Source organism: Trachurus trachurus (genome assembly GCF_905171665.1).
Source record: "Trachurus trachurus genome assembly, chromosome: 7".
Taxonomy (NCBI): domain Eukaryota; kingdom Metazoa; phylum Chordata; class Actinopteri; order Carangiformes; family Carangidae; genus Trachurus; species Trachurus trachurus.
This window is the reverse complement of record NC_139901.1, coordinates 32,035,231-32,049,121: the sequence shown is the minus strand read 5'-3', so window position 1 is coordinate 32,049,121 and position 13,891 is coordinate 32,035,231. Positions and strand designations below refer to the sequence as shown.

The window sequence follows — 13,891 nt, the reverse complement described above, 5'->3', positions numbered from 1 at the left end:
TGAATTTCTCAAAATTGTCAAACAGTTAACAAACTATTTAGTTGGCAGAATAAATGTTAGTGAAATAGCATGAAATTGACATAATAAAGTGCTAAGTGGAGGGAGCTATTGGGCCTAAATCACTTGAGTCAATTGTACCTAATAAGTTTATTAATTGCCACTCACAGGCAATCAACGGATTTGATAGAATAAAACATTAACATTAATTAAAAGATCTATGGTTTTATGTGATTATATTTCTTTCCTTTTTGATGCTTGCACCAATTCTCCTCTAACAGAAGACACTTCTTTTGAAAACACAAACCAACTCTGAGGGGAAACTTTCACTTTAGCAGGCAGCAGCAGCAGCAGCAGAGAGGCTCATTCATCAGACAACTTCATCTCATCTGGGTCTGTGGCCATGCTGAGCCACAACACACAGGAGTCTGCATCAGGAGAGCCATTAGCGCTAAAGGGCCGACAGAGAAATCAATGGTCGACTGTTCTCAGGAGACTCCTCTATTCAGCCTCAGCCTTCACTCTCTGCTAGATACTAAGTGCTGAAGTCTGAGTGTAAAAATGGGCCAGAATAATAGATAGCTGCAAGCAAAACAGGTGCTTTATTGGAAAATCTATTGGGCAAAGCAACTTGGCTTTTTAGAAAAATAAGACCTTGATATTATTGTGGCGGCCGAACGTTTTCCGCAATTGACATCTGCTTTGTGGATGCAGAACGAGGAGGACTTGAAAAATATTCATTTCCAAGAAAAAAAGAAAGAAAGAAAAGAAAAGCAACATATACAAACGTGGAGGATCAATACCTTTAAGTCTGTAGAGTTAAAGCCTCACCTTTTCACTCCCATCGCTCTGCTGCCACCTTCTGGACAAACTGGAGGAACAACATGACAAAAGGAAAATCCACCTTCAACTTGTGTCTATTTGTTTTAGATTTTTATTTATTTATTATCTTACACTTTAATTTCTTGAAAAGATGTTTAGCTGAAAATAAACATTATATTAGTTCAGACGCGTCCAAAAAATTTCAAACACTTAGAAAATAGAGTGTAAGAAATGACGTCCTATTGATTTATTTAACTTTTATATTCAAAAGTTAGTCAGTGTTAAACGCGACGACGACATTCTGGACCGAACTAATAATGCAACGCTACGACAACAATTCGATATTCTAATATTTAAGGATTATTAGAACAAATGTATTTCCCAAAGCTGGACAGGATCGTCGTTACCTCAGTGGTTATTGAGCAAAAAACTGTTCTATATTAACGGCCTGCTTCAATACAAGTCTGGTTTCTACTTATTGCAATGAACCAACACCAGTGTGATTGTGTATGTTGGTTCACAGGTCACACACACACACACATTTATTCCCTCCATCGTCTCCTCTCTTTACCGCGCTGCAGTAATTTCACTAAAAGTTTAAAGTTCAACATTCATTCGATCCAACTCCAACACTTTCATTTCCTTGTTTTGAAGCATGTAAACCAACAACAACAACTAGATTCCTGGAGCTGTGATTGCAGAGTGACAGACACAGTGTCATCATGCAAAAGTTCATCAAGTGGAAGATGAAATGATCTCCAAAATGCATAAAGTTAAACATGAAACACTCTTTTTTTTCAATATTTTAACCAATATCAGTGTATTATTTTAGTTTTCTACAGTTTCAGAGTGAAAAAGGGAAACAAAGCAGCAGCAGCAGCAAAAGAATAGGAAACCCAGGAGACTTGAGCTCTCAGAGAACTTTGACCAAGGTATCAGACAAGAGATTTACTATTTACACACTGAGATAGTTTACAAGGGCTTTGCTGAGGGACCTTTTCCTTTTCTGTCAGATGAAAACAATGTGAAAAATGAAAAAAAAAAAAATCTATAGTTTAAAATGTAAAGTGAATGTGTCATCTGTAACTTTATGTCTTTTGGAGATCATTTCATCTTCCATGAACTGTTCACTGTACCACAGACATTTGGGCAAACTTTTCCATGCCACTGTAAGTAAACTTAACTCTTGAACTTTTCCTTAAAATGTAAATTATTGCAGTGGCACTTCTACTGTAATCTGAACTTAATAATGAACGTCTGCTACCAATCCATAATCGAAGTGACTCCAGTCAACAATGAATGAGAATTTCTCCTCTGGGGTCTGTAGAAACATTAATAGAAAAATAGTTTGTTTGTTTGTTCTGCTGCTCACAATTAATAACCAACAAATGCTTCACACAGCTTCAGGAACCCCCCAAAAAAAGATACAGTTTAAAGGAATAGTTCACCAAAAAATGAAATTCAATACTCCGGAGTAGTTTTTTATTCCTCAAAGTGCATCTGGAGACCCGGGAGGCCGGTTCCTAGTCCAACCAAAACTTTATATGAGAGTAATACTGTAAGGCCAGACACAAAAACGTCCATAAAACTACACAAAAACCCTTTAATATTCCTCCACACTGCTCGTCCACTGCAATCCAAGTGTCCTGAAGGGAGATAGTCCAGAGTTTACTGGAAACTACCTCATTTAGGACATTTTTACAGCCTAAAGGATTGAATTTGCCTGGGGTGCGTGAATCCAAGACTGTTCAGGCTGTAAAAATGTCCTAAATGAGGTAGTTTCCAGTAAACTCTGGACTATCTCCCTTCAGGACACTTGGATTGCAGTGGACGAGCAGTGTGGAGGAATATTAAATGGTTTTTGTGTAGTTTTATGGATGTTTTTGTGTCTGGCCTTACAGTATTACTCTCATATAAAGTTTTGGTTGGACTAGGAACCGGCCTCCTGGGTCTCCAGATGCACTTTGAGGAATAAAAAACTACTCCGGAGTATTCATCAGCATGAGGGTGAGGCACTATTGACTGAATCTCATTTTCTGGTGAACTATTCCTTTAATAATGAGTCATGAGTCCGGCTCGTTTCCTTTTCTGTCATTTTGAAAATGCAAAGGATGAAAATAAAATATATATATAGTTCAAAATGTAAAGTGAACGTGTCATCTGTAACTTTATGTCTTTTGGAGATCATTTCATCTTCCACTTGATGAACTGCACTGCAAAAACTCAAATGTCCTACCAAGAATATTTGTCTTATTTCTAGTTAAAACAAATCTCATTATACTTAAAATAAGACTCATCACATAAAAAGTAGCTTAGTTTTAGACACTTTTTACTTCTTTCAAGTCTATTTTCATTTGAAATAAGTAGAAAAATCTGATAGTGGAGCAAGTTTTTCTTTCTTATTACAAGCACAAAAAACTTGCTTTCACTGGCAGATTTTTCTACTTATTTCAAGTGAAAATTTGTTTGAAACAAGTGAAAATGATCTAAAAACAAGTAGTTTTTTAGGTGATGAGTCTTATTTTAAGTGGAAAGAGATTAGTTTTGACTAGAAATGAGACATTTTGACAAGAAAAAGGACAAATATTCTTGGAAAGATTTTGAGTTTTTGCAGTGTGCTCACATTAACAGACATTTGGACACTGTCTAAATGGTCCTAACAGTGTATGAGGCCGTAGTGCAGGTTCTGTTCTGTTGATTCAACACCGAAGTTTTCAAACCAGGCTCAAAGTTTTTCCCGGCGGCAAATCAAATATCAAATAGCTTATGATGCAGATAGAGTCAGAGGAGCAGCGTGGCGCCGTGGCCTCACTGTGGGATTCCCTCCAGTGTGTGTGTGTCTGCGTAGAGTGTGTGTGGCTGAGCGGACACGATCAGCGGCACGCCGTGAATCACCACGGCAGCGCTCTGGCTGCTCAGGCCGCCGAGGCTCGGCACCAGCAGCGTGTCGCCGCCGCCGCAGCGTAAGGCACTACCGTCCTCCACCGTCGTTGTCCCGCCCGATGTGGACACGTCCTCTGATTGGCTGCTGCAGACCATACCGGCCGGCGTCGTCGTGGTCACGTTCCCCTCCGTCACCACGGTGACCTCGGTGCCCCCCTCCTGGATGAGGGCGTTGAGGCCGTCCAGCTCGGAGCAGGTGGTGATGAACGTCTGCGTGTTGCTGCAGCAGCTGTTGTTGCCGGCGGTGATGGCGGTCTGCAGCAGCGCCTGGTGCAGCGGGTTGTTGCCGCCGCCGCCGCCGCCGCCGAGCTGCGTCAACAGAACCGCCTGGGACTCGAGGGCGCCGACGTCCGACGTGTGCGGCTGCATCGGAGCGAGGAGGTTGACCTGAAAGTAACAAAGAAAGATCGGTTTAAAACGCTGTTAAAACAGTCTCTCTTTGAATTTAAAGGGATAGTTCAACATTTTGGCAAATTGGCCCATTGCCATAATCCCTATAGTCATAGCAGTAGGTTCGTTACCTTTAATTGTCGGTGCAAGCTGTTTTTAGAACGGTGGAGCAGAGCCGTGAGCTGCTCAGAGCTACGCTACGGAGGCTCATGGGATTTCTTGTTTTTTTCCTCATCAAACTCATCAAATACACAATCCAACAACTCCACAACGCTCTGGTGGACAAGTTGTGAGCTGCACATTCACCACGCTATGAGATAATAACACAACGTTACCAGACAGAGTTGTTTTAGAGGGAAATACATGCAAAACCGCTGATGCACGTTGCCTTCAGGGACAGTTTTTCATCAACAGTCTCTGTATTTCCCTCTAAAACAACTCTGTGTGGTAACGTTGTGTTATTATCTCATAGCGTGGTGAATGTGCAGGTCACAACTTGTCCACGAAAGCGTTTTGGAGTTGTTGGATTGTGTATTTGATGAGTTTGATGAGGGAAACCAAGAAATCCCATGAGCCTCCGTAGCGTAGCTCTGAGCAGCTCACGGCTCTGCTCCACCGTTCTAAAAATAGCTTGCACCGACAATTAAAGGTAACGAACCTACTGCTATGACTATAGGGATTATGGCAATGGGCCAATTTGCCAAAATGTTGAACTATCCCTTTAATGAAATATGATTTAATATATTGAGGTTATTAAGAGGACTGGCTACAGTTGTGGTTGTACCCTTTTTCTTGGAGTGTATGTGTATGAGTTGTTGAAGTGCATGGTCGCATGTGTATGTTGTGTGTATGTCGGGTATGGGGATCCTAATAAAGAAAAGAAAGAAAAGAAAGAAAAGAAAGGATCATGGAGTTCACCACCACGTCCTGGTTCTCCGGGCTCAGCAGAACCATGCTGGTCTTCGCCGCCTGATGACCGCTGCCGCCGTCGTCCACGGCAACGCCAACGCCAACGCCGACGCCCGCCGGGATCAGAGCGCTCTCGGCCGGACCCAGAGGATGAGACACGATGATCTTCAGCTGAGCGTTGCTGCTGCTGCTGCTGCTGCTGCTGTACGGCGCCATGGAGTCGGACGTCGTCTGCGTCGTCGTCATCATCATCATCGTCGTGACGGGAACCACGGCGACGGGGTCGGCGGCGAGCTGCAGGTGCAACACGCTCTGAGTGGCGTCGCGGTGCTGCTTCTTATGGCTGCGCAGCGAGTCTTCCCTGACGAACGAGGCGCTGCACGCGTCGCAGCAGAACGCCCGCGCCGCGTCCAGCTTCGCCCGGTACCGAGAGCTCGCCGGCTTCGGGGAGTCGCCGCCGCCGCCGCCGTTTTTACCTCCACCTGGGGGTTGCAAAGGGGCGGAAAATTTCCAGTAAATTTTCGGTACATTTCCAGAAACTTTCCTTGGGAAGTTAAGCTGGGGAATTTTGGAAATATTCCAAATTGGAAACTTTCCATGGGAATTATGGGAATTAACTGGAAATTGCAGGTAATTTAAACAAACTGTATCATGTAAATATTTTGTTTTGTCATAAGGAGACATCCATGCAAAATAATACAATTACACACTAAAAAATGTTGGGTTATTTCTGTAACCCAATTTCTGAGTTATTGGTGTTGGGTTAAATTTTTGGGTTATTTTTCCAGAGTGTAACCCATTTTCAGGGTTATAGGTTATACATTTAACCCAATTCCTAGGTTGTTCAAGTAATTGGATTATTTTTCAGTGGGTAACCCATTTGTTGGGTAATTCTGTGACTTTGGGTTATTTTTAACCCAACTATTGGGTCGAGCAAACACTTTATACACGACCCAATAGTTGGGTTAAAATAACCAACAACTTTTGGGTTGAATATTCAACCCAAACGTTGGGTCAAGAAAGAATAACCCAACCTGTTGGGTTCAAATTAACCCAAAAAAGGGGTTTGTCCTTATTTGAACCAGCAGTTGGGTCAAAATTGGGTTATTTTTTAACCCAACTGTTTTTAGTGTGTAAAAAACATGACATTTTAACAGTAGAACTTCATCAAGTTTTAATTCTTGTATGAACAATCAATTATTTTACTGAACAACAAAAACATGAATGTTGAGTAAAATATTACCCCCCCCCAACCCAATCAAAAAATGATTAAATTTGGTTGTTTTAGCAAAGATTATGCTACAATATATTTTCCCCAACTATATTTAAAGCAGAAGTAAGCGGAATATTTGTGTTAATATAAGTCTTAAATAGTTGTATCTTCCGACAGCAATCACTTCTATAGAGTGTTTGGTCTGAAACACGGGTCTGTCAGTCACTCTGCTCTGAGCCGAGGAGAAAACTTTCCTTGTATCCTACAACCTTTATCCAATGAGGAGAGAGAACGGCATAAAGGGGCGGTCCTCTCTGTGTGTGCAGCCAAGGGATGCGCGTGAATGTGGTGACGTAGGGACGAGGGCGGGGACTGCTAACTCCATCGGCTGACAGGAAGTAAGACGAAACCACCGGATCGCTTACTTCTGCTTTAAAGGCCAACCTTCAATTTCGTAAATTTCTGATTTATTCCCATATATTCCCGTTAATTTCCAGCTTTGAAAAGTCCAGTGGAATTTTGCATCCCTACCTCCACCTCTGCCGGCCTTCCCACCACCGACGCCGCCGCCGCCACAACTGCTCCCACCGCCGCCACCGCTGCTTTTCTCCGGCTTGTCCGAGTGGCACTTCTTCTTGTGGATGACGAGGTTGCTGCGCTGCTTGGAGGCGAAGCTGCAGAAGTCGCATCGGAACGGCCGCTCCTCGGAGTGGATCCTCTCGTGGACCTTGAGCGCCCCCTTGCTGGAGCAGGAGTAAGTGCACTTGGAGCAGCGGATGGGCTGCGTGGGCTGGTGCTCCCGCGAGTGCTGCCGCAGCGCCGTCTTGTTGGAGCACGTGAAGTCGCAGTGCGCGCAGCGGAAGGAGTTCTCCGTGCCGTGTTTGATCTGGATGTGGGATTTCAGGTTTCCCTTCATGGCGCAGCGGTACTCGCAGAAGTCACACTTGTACGGCTTCTCGCCCGAGTGGATGCGGACGTGTCTCTTCAGGTCGGAGTTGATTTTGAACTTTGCATCACACTGTTGGCACTGGAACGGTGCATCGCCTGGGAAAAATAAAAAACAACGGTCAGATGGAGACAGATTTAGGCGATTCTGAGCAACAAGAGACAAAATAGGAAGACAAAAATCTGAAATTGCATATTAGGGTTGGGAATCTTTTACTTTCTCACGATTAGATTCGATTCTGATTTTTGGGGCTACGATTCGATTCAAAGTCGATTTTCGATTCAAAACGATTTGATTCCTAATGATTTCTGCTTCAGTCTATCGGTGTGCAAAGGATCCTCATGATCTACTCCAGTCTGCTTTGTAAGACAGAATGACTTAAGTGTCTTTTTCACATTTATTGAGTTTTAAACATTTATCCATGCTTAGATGGAATTGTTGAAACTGTTGCATAAAAGCAACATCACATATTGCTTAAGTAACACAATTAAAAGTGCCTCTTTATTTAAAAAATAGTGCAGTTAAACATGCTGCCTTTTAAATTCTAAGGAAATGGAGGCCGACAGCCAGAAGATTTGTTATTTTTTTGATCGATTCTGATTTGTATCAAATGAGAATTGTGATTCTTATGTGAATCGACTTTTTGGCACACCCCATAATACATATATTGCATCTTGACAGCAAAGAAATGTTGGTGATTTGTTATTAACGATAAGTGTTTTGCTTCAAAAGACAAAATCTGAAGTTTAAAAATGCCACTCTTACATTGACTGCAGTCGTTCCTATGAGAGTAAAAATATTGTCAGTTCTTTTCAGGAAGATTGAAAAATGTATTCATCAAGAATTGGCTGGTTTATGTTTACAGTCCAACGTTTTCATGCACTGGAGGTTCAGTTTTTCAAATATCTAAAAAGCTGGGTGGTATTTTTGTGGAGTCGCAGCAAATTTGGTGACAATTTAGCAAAAATTGTGGGAGGAGAAAGGTTTAATAAGTTTTACAGTGTATGAAAAAACACAGAGTGATGGACTTCGTAATTTGCGCTGGATTGAATAGTAACAATGACAATGGCAATAAGCATCTAAATTTAAAAACGTACAAACTTCCTACCAAATCAACCGTACGTAACGTGCTTCAGTTTTGCAACTTTCACCAAAATATCGCCTCAATACTTTAGAAATGTTTGTACGATTAAATGCAGCGCAAATTAGTCGGACTTCGATTTAACTTCATAATTTGCGCTGGAATTTAATCGTATAAAAGTTTCTAAAGCATTGAGGCGACATTTTGCACAACTGAAGCAGGTTTCGGTGGATTTGGTAGTAAGTTTGTACGTTTTTAAATTTAGACGCTCCTCCCCGTATGAGGAATATTGACCTTGCATCTGAACAAATCTGGCATGAGACCGGAGCTTTGCGCAACACTGCAAAAATTCAAAATCTTACCAAGAATATTTGTCTTATTTCTAGTCAAAATGTCATTTCTAGTCAAAATAAATCTAATTATACTTAAAATAAGACTCATCACATTAAAAAGCAGCTTGTTTTTAGACACTTTTTCAAGCAAATAAGTAGAAATAAGTAGAAAAATCTGACAGTGGAGCAAGTTTTTCTTTCTTATTACAACAAGCACAAAAAACTTGCTTTCACTGGCAGATTTTTCTACTTATTTCAATTGAAAATTAGTTTGAAACAAGTGAAAACTGTCTAAAAACAAGTTAATTTTTAGGTGATGAGTCTTATTTTAAGTGGAAAGAGATTAGTTTTGACTAAAATTGAGACATTTTGACAAGAAATAAGACAAATATTCTTGGAAAGATTGTGAGTTTTTGTAGTGAAAAGTTGGTGATGGATGGTTCATGCATGGGAAGTTAGGGAGGAAGAAGAGCGGTGGTACCTGTGTGGGAGCGGAGGTGCACGGTGAGCTGGCTGGAGTTGCGGCTGGCGTACGGACAGATCTGGCACTTGAACGGCCGCTCGTCGTAGTGGATGCGCAGGTGTTTCTTCAGGCTGCTGCTGTCGGCCGCCGCGTACGGACAGTGTTTGCACTTGTGCGGCTTCTCTCCCGTGTGCAGGCGGCTGTGCATGTTCAGCTTGTCCCTCCGGCTGAAGCGCTTGTGGCACAGGTCGCATTCAAACGGCTTCTCACCTGCACAAGGGACGGATAAAAACAAAACACCTCGTGTCAAGTATCTAATTGTTAAACGGACTGTAGCAACCCAAAACGTAATAGTCAATGATGTAATAATAATATTGGCTACACTGCAAAAACTCAAAATCTTTCCAAGAATATTTGTCCTTTTTCTTGTCAAAATGTCTAATTTCTAGTCAAAATGAATCTCTTTCCACTTAAAATAAGACTCATCATCAAAATATTAGCTTGTTTTTAAATAAATTTCACTTGTTTCAAACTAATTTTCACTTGAAATAAGTAGAAAAATCTGCCAGTGAAAACAAGTTTTTTGTGCTTGTAATAAGAAAGAAAAACTTGCTCCACTATCAGATTTTTCTACTTATTTCAAGTGGAAATCTGCTTGAAAGAAGTAAAAAGTGTCTAAAAACAAGCTAAGCCGGTGCATATTCTCATTTGTCCAGGTCATAGTATTTCAAAGGAGGTTAAATCGAAAGCAACTGGACTTAGTTATTTGTCTAGGAAAATAATAACTAAGTAACAAATAACTAAGTCCAGTTGCTTTCGATTTAACCTCCTTTGAAATAAAAACAAGCTACTTTTAAGGTAAAGTATAACGAGATTTGTTTTGACTAGAAATTAGACATTTTGACAAGAAATAAGACAACTATTCTTGGTAAGATTTTGAGTTTTTGCAGTGTATTTTAAATGTAATAAAGCCAATAATGTAATAAAATGTTTGAGGCAACAACTTTTTTTTTGTAACCAGTTTGCACTACATTTTCAAAGGTTTTTTTTGAAAATGGCCGATAAAATAAAATGTTTGAGGCAATAACGTAATAAAAGTTATTACGTTATTGGCTCAAACATTTTATTACATTATTGGCAAGTTATTACATTATTTATTTATTTCATAACGCATAGTGAGGCGTTAGTTGCGTCCAGTTGCCTTCGATTCAGTTTGTTGCCCAGAGATAAGGATGATCTGGATGAATGAGAATATCTACAGACTTTGGGTTTATTACATTTAAAATAGCCAAAATTATGACATTATTGGCCATTATTACGTTTTGGATTTGGACACACCTTCTCATTCAATGGTTTTTCTTTATTTTTTATCACTTTCTCCATTGTAGATTCAAACTGAAGACATCAAAACTATGAAGGAACACAAAGTTTTTAAAGTTTTAACTTTAGACCGATAGTGTATGTGTATGTTTGCGTGGCGAGGACGTAGCCTACCTGTGTGCGTCTTGAGGTGGCGCTCCATGTCCTTTTGGCCATACTGTGTTTTGAAAGTGCAACCTGTGGGATCAGGAGAAATGGAGCTCGTTACAAGGCGTTTACCTGGAGAGATAGAGACAGAGATGCACTTCCTGCTCCACTGTGAGAAGTACTCCTTAATAAGAAACTCTCACTTTGAGAAAATACAAGAAAAAAATAAGAACGTTCAACAAATTGACACCAGAGGAGAAAGTTTCAGTCCTGCTAGGCGATGGGACTGCAGCTCCTCTGGCAGCCAAATACGTATCAGCCTGCCACAGCCGGAGGGACTCAGTATGACATCACAGATGCATAGCTTTGTATTTATATTGTTGATGAATATTTGTTTTGTATTGTGTACTGTTCTGAATATGAAGAAAAAGATCTCCGCAGGTCGTCTGAGACCGAAAGCTTAGCCTTCAATAAAGTGAAATTGCATAGATCCAAGTGTGCGGAGATCTTTTTCTTCAGTTTGGACACTTTTGATAGCAGAGAACCAGCCGGGTGAAGCGGCAGCCCCCTTTTTGCATACACTGTTCTGAATATGAATTGCAATGTTGTGGACGGTGCATATATGTAAGTATCGTGTAAAATGCCTTGGCAAAACAAATCTCTGTTCATGCCAATAAAGCAAATTGATTTGAATTGAATTGAATTGAGTGGCAGCGACCTGAGAAACAGCAGCTGTGTCTCTTGGACGTCAGCGGAGGTTTTAGTTTCTTGGAAGGAGTTTTCTGGGCTTTGGTCAGGATCTTCTTCACGCCTCTCACCACGCAGGTCTGGTAGGTTTCCTCAAACACAAACTCTGTGCTGGAATCTGAGGAAAAAGAAGCATGACACAAAGTTTGCATACATTTTATTAATAATAATAATAATAATGAAACCTGAGCCCTAGTGTTGTTGTAGTTGTGTATTGTACCTGGTAGTGTGGCGGTGGTGGTGGCTGACGGGTCACAGGTTGGTAATGAACATCCGTTTTGTTTGTGGGCCAGAAAAACCTCAAAGTTGTTGTACTGCTGCTTACAGAAGCCACAGATGTGGATGTCAGGACTCACCTCCACCACCACAGAGTGTCCTGCACACACACACACACACACACACACACACACACACAGAGCAGGAAGTTGTGTGATGATGATGATGCATTTAAATAAAACAGATAATACTAAACTCTTAGAGGAGTGTGTTTGAGCTGAACCTTCCTTTACCTTCTCCGTTGTACGTGCTCATCCCTGCAGCTTGTGTGTGTTTGTTGTGTTTGTTTTGTTCATCAGCTCATCTTCCTTCCTGCTGCTCCGAGGCTACGCGACGTGCACCATGACGTCAGACCCCACGGTGCCGCCGGCCGCGCGCACACCGACACACCGACACACACACAACACGTTTATAATGAGATAAAACCCACGGCGGTGTGTGTGTGTGTGTGTGTCCACGGCGGTGTGTGTGTGTGTGTGTCTGTGTCCACGACTGTGTGTGTGACAGTTTTACTTCTCTGACAACAACACTAGTCTGCTGCTTTACGACATCCCACGCGGGCTTTACGGCACGGCGGCGGCAGACGGAAGCGTGCGTGCGTGCTACGTCACACGTTGCGTTTAAAGCAGTGGGAAAAAATCAAAACGAATTGTTAAATTATTTTATCCACATTTTTAGTCTCAAATGTAAATTTTCAGGTAAGAAGCGACATTTTCTGGAACTGTCTCCTCTATATGTGATATGTGAAATATAAAAGCTGTTAAAAAATATGATCTTTGTAAGCTTTACAAAATATTCATTGAATATAATTGTGTTGTTTGTGTATTCATGTTGTATAGTATGTGTGTATTACTCCTGTCAATAAAGCAGGAAAAATAAAATCAAAACGATTTTATGACAGGATCTTTTTTTTCTTTAGTAAACTTTATTTATCTCATCTGTTTCAGCGAATCAACTGGCATACAAATCCAAAATACATTTTAGACATTATATTTGTTTTCTATCTATCTATCTATCTATCTATCTATCTATCTATCTATCTATCTATCTATCTATCTATCTATCTATCTATCTATCTATCTATCTATCTATCTATCTATCCATCATCATACACAACAACAATGTGCTTTTTAATGTACATTGTATGACATTTTTGATAGGCTATGGTATTCAATTTAATTGATATAAAATATTAATTGTATGTATCTATATTATCTAATATATTAATTTAAATTAATGGATTAATTTTATTTAATCTAAGAGAAAGAATGAATTATTATGGCAAAACACCATAAATAGTTAGATAGATGGATGAAAAAAGTGAACTCATCCTTTATCACGTACCACACGGTTAATTTTTTTTTTTTGTTGCTAAATTGCGCCGGAAATGACGACACAAAATGCAGGTGGCGGGTTCAGACGGTGTGCAAAGTTTTACCTTCAGCCTTCAAACACGTGTTAATCAGAGCAGTGTCAGGTATAAAACCGTGTGTTTCCCCTTTAGCTGTAAGATCAGCTCAGACACAGAGCTGTTATTTACTGAGCTGCTGGGGTGACTCAATGAGATAAAGCCTGTTTCTTTTATTTTACTTTATTTATTCTGTGTGTGTGTGATGTTGGAGCAGTTGTTGCTGCTGCTGGTGCTGCTGGTGTGAATAAGCCATGAAAGTGAGTGACACGCAGCTCCATTTCCAGTGGCAGCTCCTTAACTGCCTGATTGCCACTGTGAAGCTCAGGAATTTCCTTACGCCGACTTTCCTGCATGGCAAAGGCACAGGACTGATTCCTTCCCTGCTGAAACAGCAAATCCTGGAGTCAGACATGAGGAGGTACGTGCACGCACATGCACACACACACTGTGGCACATGCACACACACATACACACAGACACACACAGTCCTTCATGGCCTGCCCAGCCCACATGAATGTGACTAGTTGATTACCATCGTCTCTGAGTTTGATATTGTCAGGATTGTCCACACAGATCCACTCTCTGCTCCTCTAACTGCTGCTGTCATGTTGCTGCTTTTTATTTTATATTTATTTGGCATTATTTTCTCGAATTCTGAAAATGTTGACATGGAAAAGAGAGATGATGATGATGACGATGATAATTAAATAAATAATTAGCCTAGATCTGACCGAAAGGCGTGCAAATCATATGCACATAAATCCCTGGCACCACACCACACCCCTGCAAACTCAGTTACAGTTAAATGTACATCAAAAGAGCACATTTACATGAGACACACAAATGACTCAGATATGTGGTAATTAAAAAAAGACTTATGTCGTCAGAGTCTCT

At 40.8% G+C, this 13,891-nt stretch overlaps 1 protein-coding gene across 2 annotated transcripts; it reads right to left on the bottom strand.

The window, feature by feature from the left end:
- Positions 1 to 3,375: 3,375 nt before the first annotated feature.
- On the bottom strand, positions 3,376 to 12,032 carry zfp64 (zinc finger protein 64 homolog (mouse)). 2 transcript variants are annotated; one of them, XM_083975206.1, is made up of 8 exons: positions 11,820 to 12,032; positions 11,531 to 11,686; positions 11,282 to 11,428; positions 10,591 to 10,653; positions 9,115 to 9,366; positions 6,806 to 7,318; positions 5,071 to 5,543; positions 3,376 to 4,149 (listed from the first exon to the last, which is right to left on the bottom strand). In XM_083975206.1, exons 1-8 carry the CDS (start codon positions 11,839 to 11,841, stop codon positions 3,628 to 3,630), a joined length of 2,148 nt encoding a protein of 715 aa, XP_083831332.1. In that variant the 5' UTR covers positions 11,842 to 12,032; the 3' UTR covers positions 3,376 to 3,627. The 2 variants fall into 2 exon arrangements, with proteins under 2 accessions (XP_083831332.1, XP_083831333.1); XM_083975207.1 differs by having other exon boundaries at positions 5,074 to 5,543.
- Positions 12,033 to 13,891: the final 1,859 nt, after the last annotated feature.